Raw genomic sequence first — 21,958 nt, 5'->3', positions numbered from 1 at the left:
CGTTCAGGGTCCTCAAGACCCTCAGTGGCTTCTTACTGGTTTAGAAGGCACAACCTAAGCACAGCAAAGTTAGAGAACAATAAAAGATGTAAATAAGGGTTCAGTACAGTAGCGACTGAGCTGTCACAGAGCAAAGTACAGTCAGTAACCAGATGGATGATTAGCAATGGCCATAAACTTTCCGAGGAGGGAGAGCGAATTATACTGGGCCTTTGTTTAGCGTTAGCTCTCCTCAGTGCTCTCCTGGATGTCTACTTTGGGGTGGCGGTGAAAACTACAGGGGAGAGGAGGCGGGTGGGCTCTGCATATGAGGAACCAATAGGATTCACATGCCCACAGACCTCCCTGGAGACACACCCGGTCCCCGCCCTGGAGGCCCATTCTACCTCCGTGGGGGTCCAGGGAGAGTGATGTTTGTGTGAATGAAGGATTGGAATGAGGGACCCCGAGTTCAGGGGACAGCAATGTTCTGGATCTGCAGGTGCTTGTGAGTGTGCAAAGAGTGCAAAGCATCCTACAACCATGTTTGTGAAAAATCAGATTTTCAGGTATCAGTCAGTATGCATCTTTATTTAGGGTCCTCCTCCCCCTTTATCCTAATTTTTTTGGGTATCTTCATGATTATATTTTATCGCCTGAATTCACACAAGGTCCTCAGATTGGAGTCGTTCCCAGTTCATTGACGGTGCAGGGGGGCAACATAGGGGTTTACCTAATCCTCTCCGGCGCTACCAGCTCCTTGAGCAGATGTTTCAACACAGACCACCCAGTGCACCTACTATGTGCCAGGCATGCTGGGATATTGAACGAACCAAAGTCTGTTCTCCAAGGTGTGTTCAGCTAGTCTCAATCATTTCTGGGACGTGCCAGGCACATGTGAGGCAGGCCCTCAGTACATGTGTCTAGAACAGCCAGCAATGCCTAGGGCACTGCTGGGGAAAAAGGAAAAGAGGCTGAAATGCCCTAGGAAGAAGGGAGAGCCTGTGCCATTTTTATTTAAAGACTCTTGGGCATATGGTCCCAGGAGGGAAGAGATTTTCTCCCACAGGTATAAATAACTTCTGCCAACTAATCCTCAGAGATCTTAGCACCATAGGGCTGGGGTGAGGGCTGGCACTCAGTTGCTCCCTGCAGTTGAGGTAATTGGGAGCCCAGGGGGCGTTGGAAGCACTCAAGTTGTGCTTCAAGACCCTGGATTTAGGAGATGTCAGGTTGTCTGGGGTTTCTCAGGCTGGAAGAAGGCCATCACCTTGTAGGCGAGCACTGAGTCAGCTTCATCTCCCCTGCCCTGCCCCCCTCCCCCACCTCTGGTGCTTGGGGTCATGCTCAGGTCCTTGTCAGAAGGGTGAGAGGGGGACCACTGGTGCCTCCTAGATGAGCTGACTGTTCTGACTGGCAAGAGGACCCAAGGCAAGCCAAGCCCCCTCTTCTCCTTTCCCTCCTACAGCTGAGCTGGACCTCCCCTCGCCAGGGGCTTCTCAGGCTGCATTAGCATTTTCAGAATGCTTTGTGGTCCGCAGAGGAGGAGGGGCTGAGTGCCATTTTGAAACCTTTTACCGTGAACCCACAGGCTGTCTGGACTCACCGGCAGAGGCCCTTCCCTTGAGGGGAGCTCAGTGCCAAGGGCCTCTTCTGGGCCCACCCTGGGCCAGCCCGCTGGCCGCGCTGGGGCGCGATGCCTGGGCTTTTTTTTTCATCACCGAGCGTTGCTGCCGGATCGCCTTCTCCCAGGACCCCTGTTCCAGCATTTACAATGTTTTTTTTTTAAATCATCTCCTTTGATAGAGAAGTCCTGTGACTACTGTCTCCTTATTTCCTTCTCTGTGCCTCCTCACTCCCTTCCCCGACCCCTTCCCCAGGAGGCACTGTTCTCCCGGCCCTCGGCCTGTCACCAGCTGGTTCAGGCTTCAGGTTACACGTGCCACATCTCCTCACTCCCCCTTTCCTTCTTCCACTGATCATCCATTCAACAGATTATTACAAAGTGACTGCTGCTGTGTGTAAGTGTGCGTAGCTATATGAGGACTGCAAAGAAGTATAAGATAACTTAACGCCAGTCCCTCTGCACGAGGTGCTTTCAGAGGAAAGGGAGCATGTTATGGACAAATACGCACACACACGTCCAAGCAGCTGCTGGCCTGGGAGAGTTCAGAGGAGGCCGAGTATTCCCGGGTGCTCCAAACTCTGCCCGCCCTCCAGGGTCCAGCACGGGGGCAGTGTGCTCCAGGAAGCTCTCCTTGATTACCCCAGGCTTCCATTTCCTTGAGTCCTAATCACCTTATGTTAGATGCAGTCTAGAGGGGGTCCCTGTTTCTCAGCTGTACTCTCTCCTCTTTGAGGGAAGGGACAAGCATCTGTCAGCGGGATTCGGTTTTCAGTGCCACAAACAGTAATTGGATTCTCTCCCTCTCTTCTGCCCCTAAATGCCTTGCAAATGAACATAGTGTAGGTGCTCAATCAATCCTACAATTCTAGAATTTTAGAGAGGAAATTTAAAAAATCATTTTAAACGTCAAAATCTGTACATGTTCATTATGAAAAACAAAGAACTCAAAATATCCCCATAGAAATAAGTACTGTTAAGAGCTTGGAGCGTATGTAGGAAGGAATCTTAAAAACCAATCTAGTTCAGCACCCACACTTTACAAATGAGAACGTTAAGGCGACCCTAAAGATCTACACAAGGTCAAATACGCAGATAGTGGCACTGCCTGGTGTTCTCGCATTCTTCCCCAAGAAGGTAGGCGGAATAGTGGGGTACTCTGCATGAAACAAGTGTGTGAATGAAGTCTTAGATTGGTACGCGGGTTCTGACAGGGCAGAGAAGAAAATATGAATGCAGTTAATTCAGCTGTTTCACCTTGGTCCATGGCCACAAAGCTTCATTGTGATTGTGAAGCAATAAGTTTCATTGTGAAAACACTACCTCTTTAAATATGTTTGAGACTAGAGTGGGAAAAAATGTTAAAATAAATGGGATTAAATTGAATTAAATAGTAATTGTGCTCTAGATCCAGGGACAGACAAGTGGTTTGGAAAGTCAGTTTTCTACGCAAGAGGGAGAGGTGGTGAGAAAGCCAGAGTCTGGGACCAATGATGAGCTGGCCCCCAATCCAGTGGATTTTCCCACCATTGTGTGCTCTCCTCCCTCCTCCCCCGCCGGGAGGAGGGTCCCAGGGGAGCCCCGGGCTTAAGGCAGTGGTGTTATGCAGCCTTGTAACCTCTCTGGTAAATGATGTCACAGGTTAGTTACAGAGGCCCAGATCGATGGACGACTCAGGCAGCAGATCGATCACATTTCCAAGGAGAAATTGATCCTTTGTGACCCGCGAGGGAGGGGCAGGTGGTTTATCAAAAGAGGTTCAGGCTTGAAGGATTTAATGCCAGCCCCTTCTCCATTCCCCATGCCCTCTCTTCCTCGGGCAGCCTGGGCAGTAACAGCAGGGTAATAAACTACTTTTCATTAAATAGATCGGGGGTATAGGAGTGAGAGGGCATGTAAAGGTGTGGACAACAACAAAAAAAACCCCACAGAAAAAAAAGCCCCTGCCCCAAGACGAAGAGCCAGGGTGCCGGCACGCTGGCTTCAGTTCCCCTCTCCACCCCTCCCGCCCCTTCACTCTCTCGGAAGCCACCCAGAGTTTCTGGGCCCCGCGAAGTAGCCCAGGGCTGCGCCAGGCCACCGACTGCGCTCTCGGATCCGTGGGGGCACGCTGGCCAACCATGGCCTGTCCGCCTGGGCTACAGCCCCCTCCCCGTTGCCCCTCCCCCGGGCCTGGAGCCCCTCCCCGCGCGCGCTTCCCCTCTCTCCCCTCCCCTCCCCTCCCTTCCCTTCTTTGCCTGCCCAGCCCTGCCCCCGCCTCCTGCGCCCACAGTCTCCGCCAGCGCCGAGCCCCCCGGAGCCCGAGCACCGCGAAGGGGCGCCGCCTGCCCCTCCCCGGCGCGCTGACAGCAGGCTCCCGGGTCCCCGCCCAGTCCCCTCGCCGGAGGGACACACCCCCGCCCCTCCTCTGCTCCGCCTGTTCCCGCCGGACCCACCGGGCGGCGGAGAGAGCGGGCGGGCGAGCGAGCCGGAGAGCGGCGGCGCGGGAGGGAAGGGGAGCGCGGCAGGCCCAAAGGGAGCCGCCCGGGGCGCACAGAGCCCGCGTGCCCTCCGGGACCGCCCCGGCCAGTGCAGTATCCGTGGGCACCGGAGCCCGGGCAGCGGCGCACCGGGCCGAAGTGGCGGGTGGCCCGGGCGACCCTGGAAGCAGGGGAAGGAGCCGGAGCCCGGACGGGATGAGAAGGTGACGCCGCCGGGGGGCGCCACTCGCTTTGTGGGAAGATGCTCGCCTACTGCGTGCAAGATGCCACCGTGGTGGACGTGGAGAAGCGGAGGAACCCCTCCAAGCACTACGTGAGTACTGCCTCAAACGGCTCTGCAGGGGGCTTGCCAGGGACCCCCGAGTCGTTCCTCGCTCCTCTCTGCCGTTAAGTCCCGAAGCTAAGTGCCCCCAGGGCAGCCCTCGTTGTGGAGTTTCTTTGCGAGGCTGTGCTCTCCAGGGACGCCTTTTCAGTCCTTGCTCCACTCACTGCCTCCCCCAGCCCCGCGTTTTCTTTTTTGGCTTTGAAATTGGCAATTGGCTGCCCTTGTCTGTTACAGCGGTGAAGTCATCTGTCCTCCTGAGCGTTGATGGGTGGTGGGGGAGCGTTCGTCAAACCTTCGCTGGGAAGCGCTGTTAGGAAAGAGCACCTTCGCGGCCCTCCCTGGGGGCTCGGGTCGCTCCCGCTCGCACAGACCGGGATTCTTTCCGAGGCCGGCCTTGGGGAAGGAAGCCTCGCGCTCGCCCCACGTTCGCGCTGGTCTCTGCTTCCCTAGGCCTGGGTCTGCGGGCAGAGGGAAGCCACCGCGCCCCCGGCCCCACCTCCGCCCTCCTCCCTGAGCTTTGATTTCCTTCTTACAGTCATTGTGTCTGTCGGTGTGAGGAGAATTGTGGCTTTTCCTTTTATCCCTACTCTGGACGTGACCCTTAACCGGGTTCATTTCCTCCAAAGTGATGATCCATCTCCAGACACGAGAAGGCAAATGTTTGCTGCGGTCTCCGAGGAACGGCTGCCCCTCCCCCTTTCTTCCCCTAACTTAATGAGAAAGGGCTAAGGTTGATTGAGCCGAGCTCCGGAGGCTGTGTGGCTTGGCCGCCTTTCATCTCAGCCAGTCCTGTCTTCCCATCCTTCGCACCTTAGGAAGTCAACTGGGTGTCCTTGACGCCTGAGGACGCCCGGCTGAGCAGCCTGTGCTCCTGTACTTGACGCAGGAGAGGCAGGCAGCCGGGCAACCGAAGCAGAAGGACTGCATCTTATTTGCAAATTAAGCACTTAAAGGAGCATTTAGACTGTTCAAAGCATTAATTTTAACAATTAAAACAGGCTGTTGGTTGCTGCCTAGACTGCACATTGGTCTCTGAAATGCCTTTTATTTCCCTGTGGGGAGGGAACTGGGGTTTATGCTAATGTCAGTCTCAGGGACTCTCTGCCTTTGTCACCAATAGCTCTGAACCTGAGGTTTCTTGTAGGAGCAAACGGCGCTGGGCTCAGGGTGGAGAAGAGGTAAATTGTGGGGGCTAGTTCCTGACTAGACAGAGAGGTGGGCGGGCGCCCAGGGGGGACATTCCCTCACATTGATCATAGAGTTGTTCCTTTTTCGTTATTAGGCTCAACAAGCAACTTCCTCTGCTTTTCAAGAAAGCTCTTTTTTGGAGGACTTAGGTCACCAGGTGGTGGTCCTGCTCCAGGGACAGAAGTCCTTTTGCATTGCACATCCCAGCACTCACTATCAAGTCACCTTCCTAACTTTCCTGTCCCAAATGTTGTGGGCTAAGTTTTGGGGGTTCTCTTTTCTAGTCCCCAGTTAAGGTTGGTGCTGCTTTCAACAGATGGCACTCTCTGCTCTGAGACCCAGGCATGTTCTTGTCCAGCTCTGGATTTTAAGGAAAACATCAAATCTTACCAATCCGACCAATGCGGTGCAAGATGACAGATGCAGGACATACTGGCAGCGGGCCAGGTGTGTTGCCGAAGTGACCTAGGGACCCGCTGCAGGGAGCTGAGACGTGGTCAAGCCCTGGGGCTTTGAGTGACTTCAGGCGGGTTACTTAACTTCCGAGGGCCTCAGTTTCCTCCTTTTTAAAGCGAGGGTAATAAAAGTGCCTACTTCATAGGGTTGTTGGGGGAATTAAGTGAGATCATCCATGTGAGGCGGGTCGCCCAGTTCCTGGCACATAACAAGCAGTCATGAAATGGTAGCTTATTTCTGGTGAGATTCCGACTAAGAAAGCACTTTTGAAAAGCAGCTATTAATGGTCTGGCAAAAGGGAAGAGAGATTTTGGGTTTTAAGATTGATAATAACTTGTTTTATGTGAAAAACACAAAAGAAGTCTTGTCCAGTTCCCTTGAAACGATCATTTCAGAGATGTTTCTCAGGACATCTCTGTTTCTCACATAGAAATGGACATTATGTTTGGGGCAGGGAATGATGTCACCAAGTAGATGGGGTCATGTAGAGCCATGGACGAACACTGTGGACAGTAGTTAAAGGAGAAAGTGTCTCATGTTGTGAAATTGTGGAGCTGGCAGGGACCCGCAGACTCATCGGGCCCAACCGCACCATTTTGCAGATGAGGAAACTGAGGACCGGATGGGGTCAAGTCATTTGCAGCACAGCTAGTCACAGCACCTGAGTCTAACTGGTTTTTTGCCTATCATGTGGATTTTGTCCATTGACGTATCCTAAGTCTAGATGGGGTTCACCAGGAAGGCAATATCTGGTGGTAGCAAGAGGTCCCTAACACAACCGGGGCGCAAATGCATAGCGTTTAAGGAGAAGGTGCACAATAATAATAAAAAGTGTAGGTGGGGCCCCCAGCAGCAGGAGAAGCAGGTTGGGGAGGCTGTGCCTCTGAAGCGCAGGGTTTCCTTCTTTCTCGGCGCGTGCACGGTGGACACCACACTTACTGCAGAAGGTAAAGTGTCCTGGGTAAGGCGTTCTGGGTAAGGCACTCTGGTGTGGGTAGCTGGCAGGACACACTGTGCCCAAGTCGCATACGGCCTGGCAGCCTCTGCACTGGAGAAGCATGCCTTCTTCCCACCTCTCCTGCACTGATGGTGAATTCTGAGTTTGTGTTTTGGCAGACTGCAGAACAGAGAGGTTTTATGGGATGTGCACATTAGCCGGAGGGAGCTGATGAGAGGCCTGGGGTCCAAACGGGAAGGGCTCTGCTGGCTCCGGAACGCTGGGAACACAACGCAGAGGTTCTCTCAGGACATCCAGCAAAGGGCGTGCCCTCCCCATGGTGAGGGGGAGCTGCCTGGACACTGAGGGTCTGTGCTTTTGGTCTGTTGATGAAAGGCAGACATGTGGCCTCCATCTTTCGGATGTGCTGTCAGCCCCTGGCTTCCCTCCTCTCCACCAAGCCCCTGCCTGGGGAGAGCTTAGGGGAGGGTGGGCAGCCGCTGCCTCGGCCAGGCTCCCTGGCGTGGAGCTGTGCTCCTTTCTTAGCTTATGTGAGCTGCCCCGGGGGAGACCTTAGGTAAACTGGCTTCGGCCCCAGACCACTTGCGTTTCAAATGACCCTGATGATGCTGAGTGCAAACTGCACATGTCTTCATTTCCGAGTTTTCCGCAAGACTGTGGGTCCAGGCCCACAGAATTCTTTGCACACACATGTCTGTGTAGGTGTATGTCAAGTCACGAGTTGGTGGAGAGAAGCTTGTTTCTCTAAAGCAAACAAGAAATTATTTGTTTGGCTTTGGGAGGCGTTGTGCTTTCACTCTTGTTTCCTTTCCTGATTGTTTAATTCAGACAAACACCAGTCGTGAATGTTCTGATCCTCTACAGGACTCTTTAGGGAATGCAAATAATAGCCAGCGTTGGCATTTACCATCGGAGCCAAACGCTTAATGTGCATGATTTCATGGGACTCCTACCTTTCCCCGAATGTACGCTAACGTGGGGTTGGTTCTTTGGCGTCTTTGTGCAGATGGGTTAACTGAGTCTTGGAGAAGTTAGAGATTGCTCAGGGTTTCCTAGCTGGTTAAGGCAGATCTGGGTAAACTCAGGCCAGTTTTCCTGCAAGGGAGGAAATGAACTTGAAATGGGGCCCCTCCTCTTGGCTGGTGGGGAGACCCGCCCCAGACCTGCAGGGCAGCGAGAGAGCAATGCAGGGTGGTGCTTGGGGGCTGCCTCCCTGTGTGGGACATTCACCCCGCGCCATGGAGGGAGGTCAGTGTGAGGCAGGAGTGGAACAAACCCAGGATGACACCTGGCCCTGTGGAAATAATGCATTCTCCCGAGTGAGAAGATCATTACAGATTTTTCTCGGTCCCGGGAGCTGCATGTTTAGGAGCTGGTCCCAGACCTGTTCATTTCCTAGCCCGTCAGTTTCTCTCTGGGCTCTCAGACTGCGGATCCGGCCCCACGGGAGGAAGGATGGGCAGCGGTGGCGTGGGAAGGGTCTTCTCAGGGCCGGTTCCCTGAGGGAATCAGTGCTGTTGGGCAGATCAGGGTTTGAATCCCACCTCGGGCTCTTCCCCGCTGCACAGCCTGGGGCCGGCCACACTGGGCTTCAGCTTCCTCACCTGTAGCCTCACAGAGCTCTGGGGAAACTGACCTGAGACAGCTTGGGGTAAAGCTGCCACTTAGTCCCCGGTCCCCATTGTGAGCACTCAGCACACACTAGTTTCTACCTGGCGATCCTGATCACCAAAACGCCCGAGTGCAGTTCGGACCCCATAGGTGAAGCCAGGAGAAAAGGAAAGACTGAGGCAAAAAAAGAAGGCCCAGCTGTTCATAGTCCGATGGGAAATTGGGCTTCATGCCCCGTGGAAAACACCCAGCGTACAAGAGCAACAACGTAAGCGAGCAGCAGCTGTTCAGACCTGGATGGCTTCCTGGAGCTGATGTAGGGATGGCTTCCTGGTAAGCCGGGCAGGAGCGGGGATGAGCATGTGCTGGGGGAAAGGAGCAGAGGGGTGCTCCAGGAAAGGGCTAGGCCACACAGGGTCCTAGGCCCAAGGTCAGCACCACACACGGGCTGGCACTCTAGCCTGCTTTCTCTCTCTCTCGGCCACGCGCACGGGAACAGTTCCTTCTCGTTCTCCCAGGAAGGAAATGATCTAGGGGTGATTCACAGGTCTGACAAGGCTCCCCACGTATGGAACAACCAACCACATCCGTCAAGGCCGTTGGGACGGGGAGCACCACTAGCCTTTTATCACTGCCCTTTCTAGAGCTGAGTGAGGGTTTGGGGTGGCGGGGGACAAATCGGGATTGGGATCACCATGTGTGGTGGCAGGCCAAGGGGAGGGGAAGGGAAGGGAAAAATAAACCTATTTGAGGTCATAGGAGACTGGTTCCAGCTCCAGAAATATAAGTGCCAGCTGCTGCATTTTCCAAAGAGATATTCCGGGCCTGGCCTGAGTTAATGGCCCGCAGAGGCTCTGAATTAGAGGAGTGTCGTTAGGACTTCTGACTTGGGGTTTGCACAGCCGTCCCCCTGGAAACTGCCTTCTAATTTCCTCAGCCTGAGTCACTGACCAGACTATATTTTGGCCAGAAAATGTCTAATAGGCAACTCTGTTCTCTTAAGCCTCTTGATTAAACAAAGGCAAACAAATAATAGTGTTACACACACGGTAGTTACACTCACTCCTCTTGAGTTCTGAGAATCCAGGAAAGGGATGATGGATTAGGACAGGGATCCAGGGAACAGGAAGGGCAAGGGGTGTGTGTGGGAAATGAGGTGGAGATTCTGCCTTTGGAAATAGGTTCTGAGCCAGGGCCAGAGGCTGACTCTGCCATGGCAATTGCCAAACATAATGGAAGCATCCAGTAGGGTGACTGGCGTTTCAAGAGTGGATTCCCAGAGCTGCTACCTGCCATGGAGTCAGCCACAGGAAGGCGGGTGAATGGAGAGGTCAGGGGCCTGGACAGAGGACAGGAGGCCCTTCCGTGCCCCCGAGCAACCTCCGGGCAAGTTACCACCTGAGCCAAGGTGCTGAGCAGGGTCCAGGGGGGATATGGTGCACAGGGAGGAGAGGAGGGCGAGAGCTACCGTGCACACACCTATTACGTGCCAGGGAGTGCAGAAGGCACCTTTTAGAGGGCTGCCTTAGAGGGGGGTCTTTCTGGAACTTCGTAACAACCACTTGAGGTAGGTAGGTGTTTTTATCTCCCCTTTACTGATGCAGAAATTGAGACCAGACAGTTTATGTGGCCCTCACTCAGTAATTCAGTGGCAAAGCTGGGGTCCTCACTCTGGTCTCTGACTCCCACTTGTGTGAACTTGTCACCTCTTTCCCTGTTAGAGCCGGCTGGTCAGAGAGGGGCACGGAGATAACTGCGGCGTCCAGGCAGTACCACCTCGGACGCCAAGTGCATCTGGAAGCCCGTGTCATCGGAAAGCACCCGGGCTCTGGTACCCCAGGGTTGGAACCCTGCCTCCACCATCTATCTACTGACGTGGGACCCAGTGCAAATGACATATCTCTGTGCCTCGATTTCCTCATCTGTAAACACACACACACACACACACACAAATGAGGGGAAAATAGGACTTTGCTCATAGGGTTATAGTGAAGATGAAATGAATTAATACCTGTCATGGATTTAGAACAGTCCCTGGCATGTATTAAGCACAACACAGGTATTTGCTGTAATAATTACTAAGTTTAGAAGAGGGAGAGCTCTCTGTGGACTGGAGCTTCAGGGAAGATTGGCAGAGGAGGCAGGCTTCATGAGGGGCCTTGAAGAGTAATTAGGATGTGGATGGCGAAGAGTAGGATTTAGAAGGGAAAATGTGGGCGGAGCCCACGTGGGGGAGAGGGCTGAAGGGAAAGGCCAGCCAGCTTCCAAGAGCCTCAAATACGAACCGAGGGCATTCCGTTTATAGTGTAGACACCTCTGAACCTTCCTTTCCCGCCAAGGATTGTGCGGGAAAGGGAGCTGATTGCCACAATGGCGGCCTTCTGGTGGGTTCCAGAGCTGGCCCTAGGGCGGTTCCTGCAGCTGTGGCTGGAACAGAGCTTTTTCTAGTTTTGCATGGGGGGGACTCTAGATGGCAGGCAGGGACCCAAGTCCTCTCTGTTTACAGTTCTTCCTCTCAGGGGTCAGACTGCCTCATAAAAGTTGATTGCACCCCCGAGGTCTTGCAGAGGAAGGGTGGAGGAGGAGGAGAAGGGGGGCAGCAAGGGCCTCACCAGCAGAGGGAGGGCCCTGGCCGACCTGCCGAAGTAGCCGCAGAATGTCACAGCGGAGCGTTTTCTATCCACATTCCCAGAAACTGCGGCCTCTGCAGCACCCCAAGGGCAGGAGCGAGGAAGCCTCAGTCCTTGTAGGGTCTGGGGGCTGATGCTGAGCAGCTCCCTGGGGGCCCAGGATGTCTTTGAAGGGTGTGACCTGAAACAGTCTTGCTGATGTTGCCTTCTTCCATTCTCTCTGAACTCGCTTTACTTTTAAATACAATGCTTCAACTACCGCTTCGTGGACTTAACCCCCACCACACCCCCAGATCTTCTAGTAAGCCTGATTCTTTAGGGAATACCTAACGATAAAAATCACAGCTAACCTTTCCGAATGTTTTCTCCGTGTACGAGTTCTATGGAAATGCCCAAAACTGCCCCCAAAGGTGTGTATTTTCTGCTGGCATCCACATCGTACCGGCTGGGACACGGAGGCCCACAGAGCTGAGATGAATCGCCAAACACTGCACAGCCCATAAGCTGCATGCAGAGAGGGGCCTGCCTTGGCCCCTCAGAGACCTCACAGCCCTGGGGACACCCCTGGGGAGTGCTGGACCCCAAGGCAATTCCACCTGAGGCCTGGCAGGTGGAAAGCTTCCGCACGTTGCCCTCCCTACCTCGATCTTCATTCGCCCACCTAGAAAATGGGCTGATTGCTTCCTTTCTGGCCTGCTTTGCAGAGGGGAGGGTGGGTGTGAAGGAAGCTTTGGGAAGTGCTGAGTCCAGAGAAAGTAGCTGTGTGAAAGGTCCCTAGGTCCCCCAATCTGGTTTCTTAATCGTTTGGGGAAGGGGATGCTTTACGAAAAGGGGCTGTTCCCGATCCACCGCCGCCCCTGCCCTGCAGCCGGCAGCCGGGGCTGGCTCAGGATCACCACGCACCCCCAGTGAAGGTGGCTTCTAGAAAGCCACCCCGGGAATTGCGCTTTGCTTCTTCCCAAACCTATTGTTTTTGTGAATGGGAAGAGACTGCTGTTTCCAGTCCCTTCTCTCTCTGCTGTTACCTGAGGGGAGGAAGTGACATCCAGGCGGCTGAGTTAGCAGAGGGGAAACAGCTGCGCTTTCTGCCCTTCCTTGCGGACGCTTTCTCGGGCTCTCTGCTGTCATTTCCCTTTGGCTGGTGAGGAAGCACCCTCCCCGTGTCTGGGTGGAGGTGCAGGGTGGGCTGGGCAGAGCCCCTTCCTCCGTGTGTGTCAATGCAGCATAAGTTATGCAGTGGGTTGTGTGGAGCCCTCCAACCTGCCCCGGGGACCCCTGGATCGTGCACTTCAGCAGCGACAGACACTGATCACTCTTAGCAGATCTGACTGCAACTCCAAGGAGTCAGAGGTGGGGGTGCTACCCAGTGCTGGTCGTGTTCTAGGTGGGGTGCACCAGGTAGGGTGAGGGATTGCGTGGGTGTGGGACATCCTCCTCCATTTCCACCCATCCCTGTGTGGCCCCTGGTAGAGAGCAATGGCTGGTTTCCGTTTTTCCGGGAACGTTCTCACGCAGGTAACAAAGGAGACGTTGACCTGTCTTACGTGGGCACCATCATCAGAGCTATCACATACTGAATTTCTGTTTCGTGCCAGGACACTCAGGCCTTTTACTTACAGTCTCTGATCTTGACACAGCCCTGAAAACATGCATTTTTAACCCCGTTTCACTCACGGGGACCGAGGTTCAGAAAGTGCAGGGTGCATTGTCAGTCAAGTACAAAGTCAGGGGTGTTGGCCCCCATGTCCCTCCGCCCGTGCCTGTGCCACCCCATCTCTGTGCCTTCTTCACGTGGTCCCTCTCCGGGTCTGCTCTGGGGTAGTGGGGGCTCCTGCGACCCGACACGTGGTCCTCCTGCGGAGAAATGTTCTTTGTTGAGAAAGCCTGCCTCGCTGCCTTCGCCCACCTAAGGGTTCTGAGCACGAAGGGATTGTCCCAGTCGTTTGAAGTGGCTGCTTTGTACATTCTTTCATGGTAGGCCCCATCCCGACCCAGCTTTATTCCGTTTCCTGATGGCCCAGACCCAAAGGGCTATTTTAAGGGACTCGACTGTGTGGGAGAATTTCTTTGTAACAACAGAGAGGGAGGCCTGGCCGGCCTGGCATGGTGCTGGCAGTGGGGCTCCCAGAGAAAGAAACTCTTTCCGGAATGCTGCCCCCCTGGGCTGGAACGACTCACAGAGCTCTCAGCACCATGCCTGGCACCCGGAGGGGACGCCGTCGCTTGTCGGTGGGGGCAGAGGTGCCGGAGGTGGCTGCCCCGGGTTTCCTGGAGCTCTGAGCAAGCCCCAGTGGACTGCCAAACCGAGCCTCCTCTTACAGAGTTAAGGTCTGTAGTAGAACAATGCCTGAGCTTCGGTTCCAAGCCGGGATTAATTATTTACTTTAGTCATCACTCGTTGGCAGCTGGAGAAAGGCAGCCTCATTCTCCCCGTGTGCACTGGACGTGGCAGCTCCCGGGCGGGGGACGTGGGGGCGAGGCAGAGGACGTGAGAGTGGAGCCCGTGCAGGTGCAGGTGCTGGGCTGGGGCGTCTCGTCCACTGTCTCCTGTCAGCTCCACGGCGACCCTGCCCATGGCCCCTGTTTCGCAGGCCACGAAACCGAGGCTCAGGGGGGTGCAGCATCTTGCTCTCTGTCACGTGGCAGTAAATGGCGAGAAGCCAGGGTTTGAACGCAGATCTCTGCAGAGCAAAGCCTGTGATGGCTCCACTGTGCTCCCTGGAGAGTTGATGGGTTGCTGCCCCACCCCCCTCGCCACGCGCCGAGGTTGGGCGTTCTCCTTCTTCCCCGCCTCCAGCTGGAAGCGTCCACACAAGTCGGACTAGCTGCACCTCGTCTGCCCTCTCTGCTCGCCACCCACCGTACTCTGGTCTGTGTGGCTGTGTGTCTCCCTCTGCCAAGGGCACCCTTGGGAGCCTGGGCCCTGATCTGTGGCTCTGCTGCAGTATGGAAAGAGCTTCTGGAGAGGCTGGGGGGCTAGGGAGTGGGTTGTACGGGTTTCCAGATAAAACTTCAAGGGTCTGGATTAAACCCCGCTCATCTGCCTTCCCTGGCTGGAATTCCCTCCGAGCCCCTCCATTAGCATGTGATGTGGTTGGAGCTGCTGGTGGTGATAAGATAACAAACCTCTCTTATCAAGAATGGGCCCCTGGCAAGGTCTGGCCTCTATTTTGAGATTTAAATTTTGCTTCCCCTTGAACTCTTGTCCAGAACCACTTTTGAAGGCCTGGCCCTTCAGAAGTTTCAGCTGCTGGGGACTCTACTTCTTATGCTTGAAGCTAGTAGCTTACACAGCATTGTGTTTGGGAAGTGGAGGGGGGCGAGTTTAGTTAAGGGGCATTTTCAGCCTGCTGCTTGCTCAGGCTGAAGGAGGCCCTGGCCTCTGGATTGAGCCCCTGAGAGAGGGCCTCAGGGCCGGAAGTTGGAAGTTGAGGGCAGGAGCCGGAGGGCAGGGCACCAATGGCCTCTGGTAAGTGGGCTCTGGCTCTGAAGCCCCTTACTGATTTGTTTCACTTGGTCAAGTTTCTTTACCTTCATGGGCCTCACTCTTCTAATCTGTAAAGTGGGAATAATTATACTACCCAGCCCGTATACTTGTTATTCTACGTCGTGCTTGGCACACGACAGCTGTTCAATAAATGACAGCGATTGTGACCATCATTAGCATGTCCACCCTTCATGGTTTTGCTGCCAGCTCCTGGAAGCTTCCAGATTCATCATCTTACAGTATTTCCTGTTGTGAATTTGTATGTTTAGTATTTCTACCTCTCATGTAACACTTATCAAGAGTGGCATTGGATTGGTCAGCAAGCCTGTGTTTAGAGTGCCTGGTTGATGGAAGAGCCTCTTGAGGGATGGACCTTGATCTGATACTTATTCATATTTATCCATCCATCCATTGATTCATTCAATCATTCAATCATGCAATCATTCATTCAGTCAATCAATCAATCAACATCTGAATGCTTACTGTGTGCCAAGCACTGGGAGCACAGCAGGGCAGATGAAAGCCTCTGCCCTTGTGGAGCTGATGTTCTGTAGGGGCAGGGAAACAACAAACAAACAAAGGAAATGGGTAACGTGTACAGTGTGTCGGACGGAGCCGGGGGAGTGCTGTGGAGAAGCAGGGTGAGAGAGGCAGGGAGCGGCGGGAGCGACCGGAGCGACGGGAGCGACAGGAGCGGCGGGAGCGGCAGGAGCTGCTGCACCATTTTCTAGAGTGTGGCCCGGGACAGCCCCCTGCACAGTGACTTTGGAGGGAGATCTGAGGGAGTGAGGCACGTGGACATTTGGAGCAAATGTGATTGGGGGAGAGGAACAGCAAGTGCTAAGGCCCTGAGGTAGGGCTGTGCCTGGCCTTTTAGGGAGAAGCAAGGAGGCTGGTGTGGCCCAGTGGAGTGAGCGGCGGGAGAGCGGTGGGCCTTGGGGTCAGAACAGGAAAGGAGTCAAGTTGGGCGAGGAATCTCTCCCAGGACTGAGAAAGGTGCTAGGCTCAGCAGCCAGGCCTCCTCCCGACTTGCTGAAGGTGGAATCTGGCCAAAACGTTGCTGGAGAGGTTATTCTGGGAACTCTGCTTGGGGTGTAATCCTGACTCCCTAAGCGGTACTCTCTGGGGAAACGCAGCCTCTGGCTGCAGCATCGTGGATGGGAACTCCAGGACCCAAACACAGGGCACGTATCAGGGAATGTCACTAAGTGAACATGGGTTTTGTACCTGCTGTGTGCGAGGAACCTTGCTGAAAGCAGTCCCTCCGGCTGGGGGCCTGAGTGTGGTGAGCTCCTGCAAAGGCAGCGCCCGCTGCATCTTTCCGTCTTGAACGCCCCTCCCCTGTGCTGGCAGGAGGACTGGATCGCCTAGACCCTTGACTTATGAAATATATCCATGGATGAAAGCTTTATTCTACCAAAGCCCCTACCTCCCATCCCACTCTTATTTTTGTTTAAAAGGACCACAGCTCAGCTTTTGACTTACAGTTGTGGAAACTGGCTTTTTGAAATTTAAAATATATATGTATTCCTAGGGATAGAATATTGTAAATGGTATTAAGACTCTCAGGCCAATCCACCAAAACCTTTCTCATCCATTGAGCAGATGGAATCACAGCACCAAGGACGAGCTGTGTCTAGTTTCCCGCATGATGGGCCGGCCTGGGGAACTAGACTCTGTGTAATGTCCAGGAAAACCGTCTTCTAGTGTCCACAGTTGAGAAGGGGCCTTCCAGGCGAAATGATGGTAATAATAGTAATAGCGGCATTAATTATGTGCCAGCCGCTCTTGTAAGCACCGTATTCATTTAATTCTATACATAACTTAACGCGGAAAGCCCTGTTGTGGTCATTATGGGGGAGAACACAGGGCCACAGAGAAGTAAATGTATCAAAAGCCGTGAGCCAGGAGGGGGGGGTCGGAGCTAGGCAGTGGGTCTCCAGAGTCCCTCAGGACGCTTCCTGCTTCCCGGCCTTCCAGGGAATCCTGCCAGCCAGCCTTGCCACGTCCCAGGTCCTCTGTCTGGACACCTTATGTGCAGGATCCTGGCCGTGAGGTGTCCACCACCAGTGTGGAGCTAACAAATGTCAGAGTCGGGGAAGCAGAGGCCGGGTGGCAGACAGGAGCAGCCCTCCTTTGTTCCTGAGGCAGGAAAAGCCATTTGCTCCTGGAACCTGACACCACAGGGGGTGGGTTTGCTGTGTGGGTCGTCTTCCTAGGCCATTCACAAGTCCAGCACAGGGGGCCGGGGAGGGGGGCGGGTGGGAAACTGTGTGTTTGTTGGTAGAGGCCGGATTAGTGTGTCTGGCAAGATGTTTCTGACACCTAGACCATTCAGCTCTCAGCAAGGCCCAGCAGGTGCCTGGGGCTGCTGCTTTAGCTGGGAGGGGGCACCCTCCCCACCCTGCCTCATTCAGTTTGTTGTTGGAATGAGGTGGGTCCTTAGCCAGTCCTCCCCCTCTTCCTGCACCCCAAAATAACACAGCAGCTGTGGGCTACACAGTCCCTGTCTGCGGCCAGTCTGTCAACAGCCCTTGGCACTTGCTTGGTCCTGCCCCACTGGGGTTTAATGGCATGGGGTATCGGGTCCTTTGGCTTTGCCCTATGGCGCCTGCCTTGCCGGCCAGCTGGCGTGCCCACTTCCAGGCAGCGCTGGCTTGTTGACCACCCATTGGCACTGTCCCCTCCTGCCCTTGCAGGTCCTTGTGGTAGTCACAAACTCAGGCTCCAAAGTTCAACATCCTGGTTCCACTACTAAGCTGGTGACCTGGGGAGCCAGCGTAACTCCGAGCCTCAGTTGCCTTCTGGGTAAAATCAGACAGTGGTGTCTGTACCACATGGGTCATGAGGATTAAGACCAGTGCCATCGTGGAGCTGGAGTGGAGCCATTGAAACCAGACTGCCTGAGTTGACTCCCTGCTTTGCCACTTGGGAGCTTCCGGGACCTTGAGGGAGGTGCTGAGGCTTTCCACACCTCGGTCTTCTCATCTCTACAGCGTCGATGAGAAAAGCATATCCCAGGCTGGCGGTGAGGATTAAGTGGGTTATCCAGTAAAGCCAGGCAGAGCGAGAGCTCAGTGAATGAAATAGCATGTGCTCCCCCTAGCAGATAAGGCAGAACGTCCCCAAAGGATCATTCTCGGGTGCATTGGCTGAGAGATGACAGGATGACTCTTCCCCTAACCCGACTTCTGGGTCTGTGTGGCTGAGCTAATTTGCTTGGCTTTGTTTCTAGCCTGTGATCAGAACGTCCCTTTAAGGGGCCGGGTGGTGGTAGAATGGGTTATAAAGCAGAATGGAGGCGCAAAAAAGGAGAGCTGGACTTCTGTTCCCCGTGGCTCAGGTTCTGCTGATGTAATCAGTGGGAAGAAGACTGTGTCTGCCTGCGGCCAGCCAGGCCGGCCCTCAGCTGGTGGGCAGACCCCCGGGGGTCAACCAGATACCTCTGCTGGTGTGTGAGCCCCAGGGTGTTCTTCCATAAGATCTCCACCACCTCTCCATGGGCCAGCTCACCTTGGCTTCTCCCTGGCTCCGTACTCTGTGGAACTGTGTTTTCTTTGACTTTTTTTTTGCATTTACCCTCCCTTTTGGAAAGATTGTCCTGGGAACCCCCTGTTAACCCATCCAGACTGAAAAGTCATCATGCTACAAAAAAACAAAAAACACTTGACCTTAATTGTGTTGGGCCACAGTGCCAGGTGCCACTGTCGGCATCCCCCCTCTGCCCCAGTAAGGAGACCCTCACTCAGGAGACAGCATAGGCCCTGTGTCCCCTGGAGCCTGCCCCTTTAGGAGAGGTGGCTGGGCATGCTGTTCCCTCACCTCCTTGCTGCCTTTGTCCATCCTTGCCCAAGGAAGGAGGTCAGTGGCACTTCTATCCCCAGCATTCGGGGGTGTGGCCTCCTGAGGGTGAGGACAACGGAGCCTGCACTGTACAGGGGAACGCAGCACCGAGAACAGCTTCGAGCAGGCGCTCCGGAACCGGATTGCCCGAATGCAAATTTCGGCTCTACCATTTGTTTCTGTGTGACTTTGGGCAAATCGCTTGATCTCACTTCTGTAAAATGGTGATAGTAACAGTTACCTGTCTGGTAGGATTTCTGGGAAGATTACATGAGATAATGATGCTAAAACCACTTACAATCTCGCCTGGGGCAGAGCTGGTGCCACCTAAGTGTTACTGTTGTCATCAGAGCTGGCACAGCAGGAGGAGTCCGCCAGGGCCTGTGGGGCCCGAGGGATGTGTGTGCTTAGAACCCTTGAGAGGTCCTCTCCCTGCTTGGTGCCGGTGACAGTGGCATCTTGGATGGAGCTTGTGGCACGTTCTGGAGGAAGGGAGTGGAAAGGTTCAGACATGACGACGCCACCGTTTCCTAGTGGAGTAAGCCTCTCAGCTCAGTGTTCTCAGCCACCCGTGCCCATGACTCCCATGTAGGGTCACCGTGAGAACTCAGTACAGCATAAAGCGTCCAGCAGCCACTGTCCTCCGTAGTGGCCATTTCAGTGGTTGTGAGGCTTGGCCAAGGGACCAGGAGGATGGTCAGTGGGCCCGGCCTGACTTCTCTGGCTGGGAGTCTGGAATTACACCCTTTTCCATGACACTCTCTGCTCGCCCGCGCTGAGCCGCCTCTGGGTGTGTGTTGTGGCAGGACTGCCCTTCCAGAGGGTGACGCCCCTTCTGTGGGTATCGGCACAAACGTCATCTCTGCCTCTGAGGGACCCTCCGAGAAGTGACAGGTGTCTCCCACCTGTTTCACAAATGAGGGAAGGCTGGGAGAAGCACACGACTCCTAAGTGTGGAGGACACTGCTGATGCCCTGCCCCATGTTCCCTCGACTTACCTGAGTTCACCTGCAGCAGTTCCGCTGATTCCTAAGCCCCACCTCCCGAGCTGGTCCCTCCTCACCCCTCTCCCCACCCCATCCGCCTGAGAGGGCTCTCCTCCAGCCCCGTGGCGCCATGGGAGTTTGTTCTGCCCCAGCAGGTGCACCTGATGAAGGAGGGGGGGTGAGTTGTCCTCCCAGGGAGTCGCCTTCAAAAAGTGGGGGATGGGGCTTGTGTCCCAACACCTGCTCTGTAGGGGAGGCTTCTGAGACAAGTTCCAGCCAGAAACGCCGAGGACAAGAGCCCCAGATGCCCACAGAGGTAACCTGCTCGTAAACACACCCTTCACCAGCTTACACCCTTTCCTGGTCTGCCTTCCTATACTTCCCCACCTGGACTGCCTGGCACCAGCTCCCCAATAAACAGCCTGCACCCAAAGCCTCGTCTGATGGTCTGCTTTGGGACAAACCTGAACCACAACAGTAAACCTCTGCCAGCAAGCTGCGGAGCCGCTGGAAACCTCTGTCCGTGACTCAGTTCCCCAGGCCGTGCCGTCTTTCTGGAGGTTTCTGGGGCGCTTGATATAGAGCAGTCAGAAAAGAGCCTTGTCCAATGCAGGTTGTTTTAGGGTAGAAGAGGGCAATTTCTGGGGTGAATCAAAATGGACAGGACTGAAGAGCAGGCGATCAATACAGAAGCTTCTGGAGGCTCCTCAGAGAAGGAGCGAGTCAATGTAAACAGGACCCAGAGAAGCCGGGCCTTGGCAACGTGGGAATGTGACCTGATACCGACTTGCCCCAGGAAAGAGATAAACAAACAGAGGACTTACAAGCAGAAGTCTAGAGTCTTGAGCCTTCACCAGTCAGGCCGGGGGGGGAGCCGAGTAACTGTCTGAGGAAACGGAGGCTGGGGGAGGCTGGCGTCGGTGCCCAGGCGCAAGGGGACATGTGACCAAGACACTGTTGTTTGTGGTGAAATTCCCCATCTGCATCTGCTGGTTGTATCTGCCGCAGTCGGGCTAGTTGGCAGGAAGTTGGACATTGTTAACCTTAAACTTCTTGTGACATCGTTTGAAATTGTGGAGAGGGTGGTGTCCTTACAGACGGTGAGAACATCTTTCAGAAAATAAAGGGGGAAAAGGAGGTGTGTGTGTGTGTGTGTGTGTGTGTGATTGGAGGCAGGCATGTTTGGGTGGGGTGTTTGGACCTGAGGGGGGTGTGCATGAGTGTGGAGTGCCTGCGTAGCTGGGGATGTGTTGTGTACGTGCGTGTTGGCAGGTGTTTGGGCGTGGTGTCTGTGAATGTGTGTTTAGAGGGTGTGTTTACCTGTGTGTGTTCGGGTGTGGTATGTTGTATGTGTGGGTGGTCTGTTTGGAGAAGTGAGTGTGTGTGTGCGTCACATGTTTTTGGGTCATTGTCGCTCTGACATATTCCTGGGGCCATTGTTTATCCTTGAGATGTCCTTATAGTCAGGCTTGGGGTCCAAGAATACTCAGATTTTAGTATTAGTGGTCTCACACAAGCTCACGCAAGCTCACCATAACTATTTAAAAACTTTCCTCCGGTGCCTCTTCTGTGCCAGACACACTTTTCACTCTCACATCAGATTGTGTTTCTCCCATTGTATAGGTGAGGAAACTGGGAATCAGAGAGGTCGGGTCACCTGCTCACTCACGGTGACACGGCTAGTAGGTGGCAGAACTGGGATTTGACCAGCTTTCCAACTCCCGTCCCCTCCTGCTTCCCTGGCCCCCGTGTGGTGAGCGGGCGGGTGGGTGGGGTTCTCCCGTGGCTTTGCGCCTGCAGAAGGGGCGCTTGCTCTGAAGCATTGCTTCTCGCTTCGGTGGGGGCCTGGTAGCAGGAAGGCCATGAGGCTGGGCTGCGTGAAGCAGGCTGGTGCAGGTGCGTCCAGAGGACCTGTCTCCAGGAAAAAGCTGTGACCCAGAGTGGGTGAAGATGGAAGAGGAACTGCAAGAAAGCAAGGGAAGAATCGAGGAGGGGCTTGGAGGGAGCTGGGGACGTCCGTGAGTCTGGGCCTCACGGGGAGGGGAGAGGAGAGACTGTAAATGTTTCAGTCCGGTGAGGACCCTAACGCCTAGTTTTAATCTCCCAAGAGCACGCGCGTCAGTCTCCCTTCTGTTCTGCTGTGGAAAGGTCACCTGCCCAGGTGTGTGGGGATGGGGCAGTGCTGATCTGTCAGTGTTATCTGTTAAGTGGTTTAGCCTTCAACAGAGAGATGAGCAGAGGAACAGGCCTTTCCAGTTGGGACTCCTGGAAAGAACAGAGAGAGCGAGGGCATCTCCTCCGTGTGAGTTCTTGGTTGACAGAGGCAGTGGGGCCGTGGATTGCCTGGCTGCTCCTGCCTGCAGGAGCCCGCATCCGAGTGGGAAATCCCAT

General features: G+C 54.6%; 1 protein-coding gene across 3 annotated transcripts in view; it reads left to right on the top strand.

Moving 5' to 3' along the window:
* The first annotated feature begins 3,939 nt into the window (after positions 1 to 3,939).
* The window catches only part of SH3PXD2A (SH3 and PX domains 2A), a 224,141-nt gene continuing 206,122 nt past the window's right edge, over positions 3,940 to 21,958 (top strand). Inside the window, exon 1 of one of the 3 annotated variants that reach the window (XM_028511893.2) lies at positions 3,940 to 4,396. In XM_028511893.2, the coding sequence (XP_028367694.1) occupies positions 4,325 to 4,396 (72 nt within the window). In that variant the 5' untranslated portion in view covers positions 3,940 to 4,324. The remainder of the gene's footprint in view (positions 4,397 to 21,958) is intronic. The other 2 variants (XM_028511891.2, XM_028511892.2) reach the window with 2 other exon arrangements.

This window comes from Phyllostomus discolor, chromosome 5, assembly GCF_004126475.2.
Source record: "Phyllostomus discolor isolate MPI-MPIP mPhyDis1 chromosome 5, mPhyDis1.pri.v3, whole genome shotgun sequence".
Classification (NCBI taxonomy): domain Eukaryota; kingdom Metazoa; phylum Chordata; class Mammalia; order Chiroptera; family Phyllostomidae; genus Phyllostomus; species Phyllostomus discolor.
This window is presented reverse-complemented; position numbering and strand designations above follow the sequence as displayed.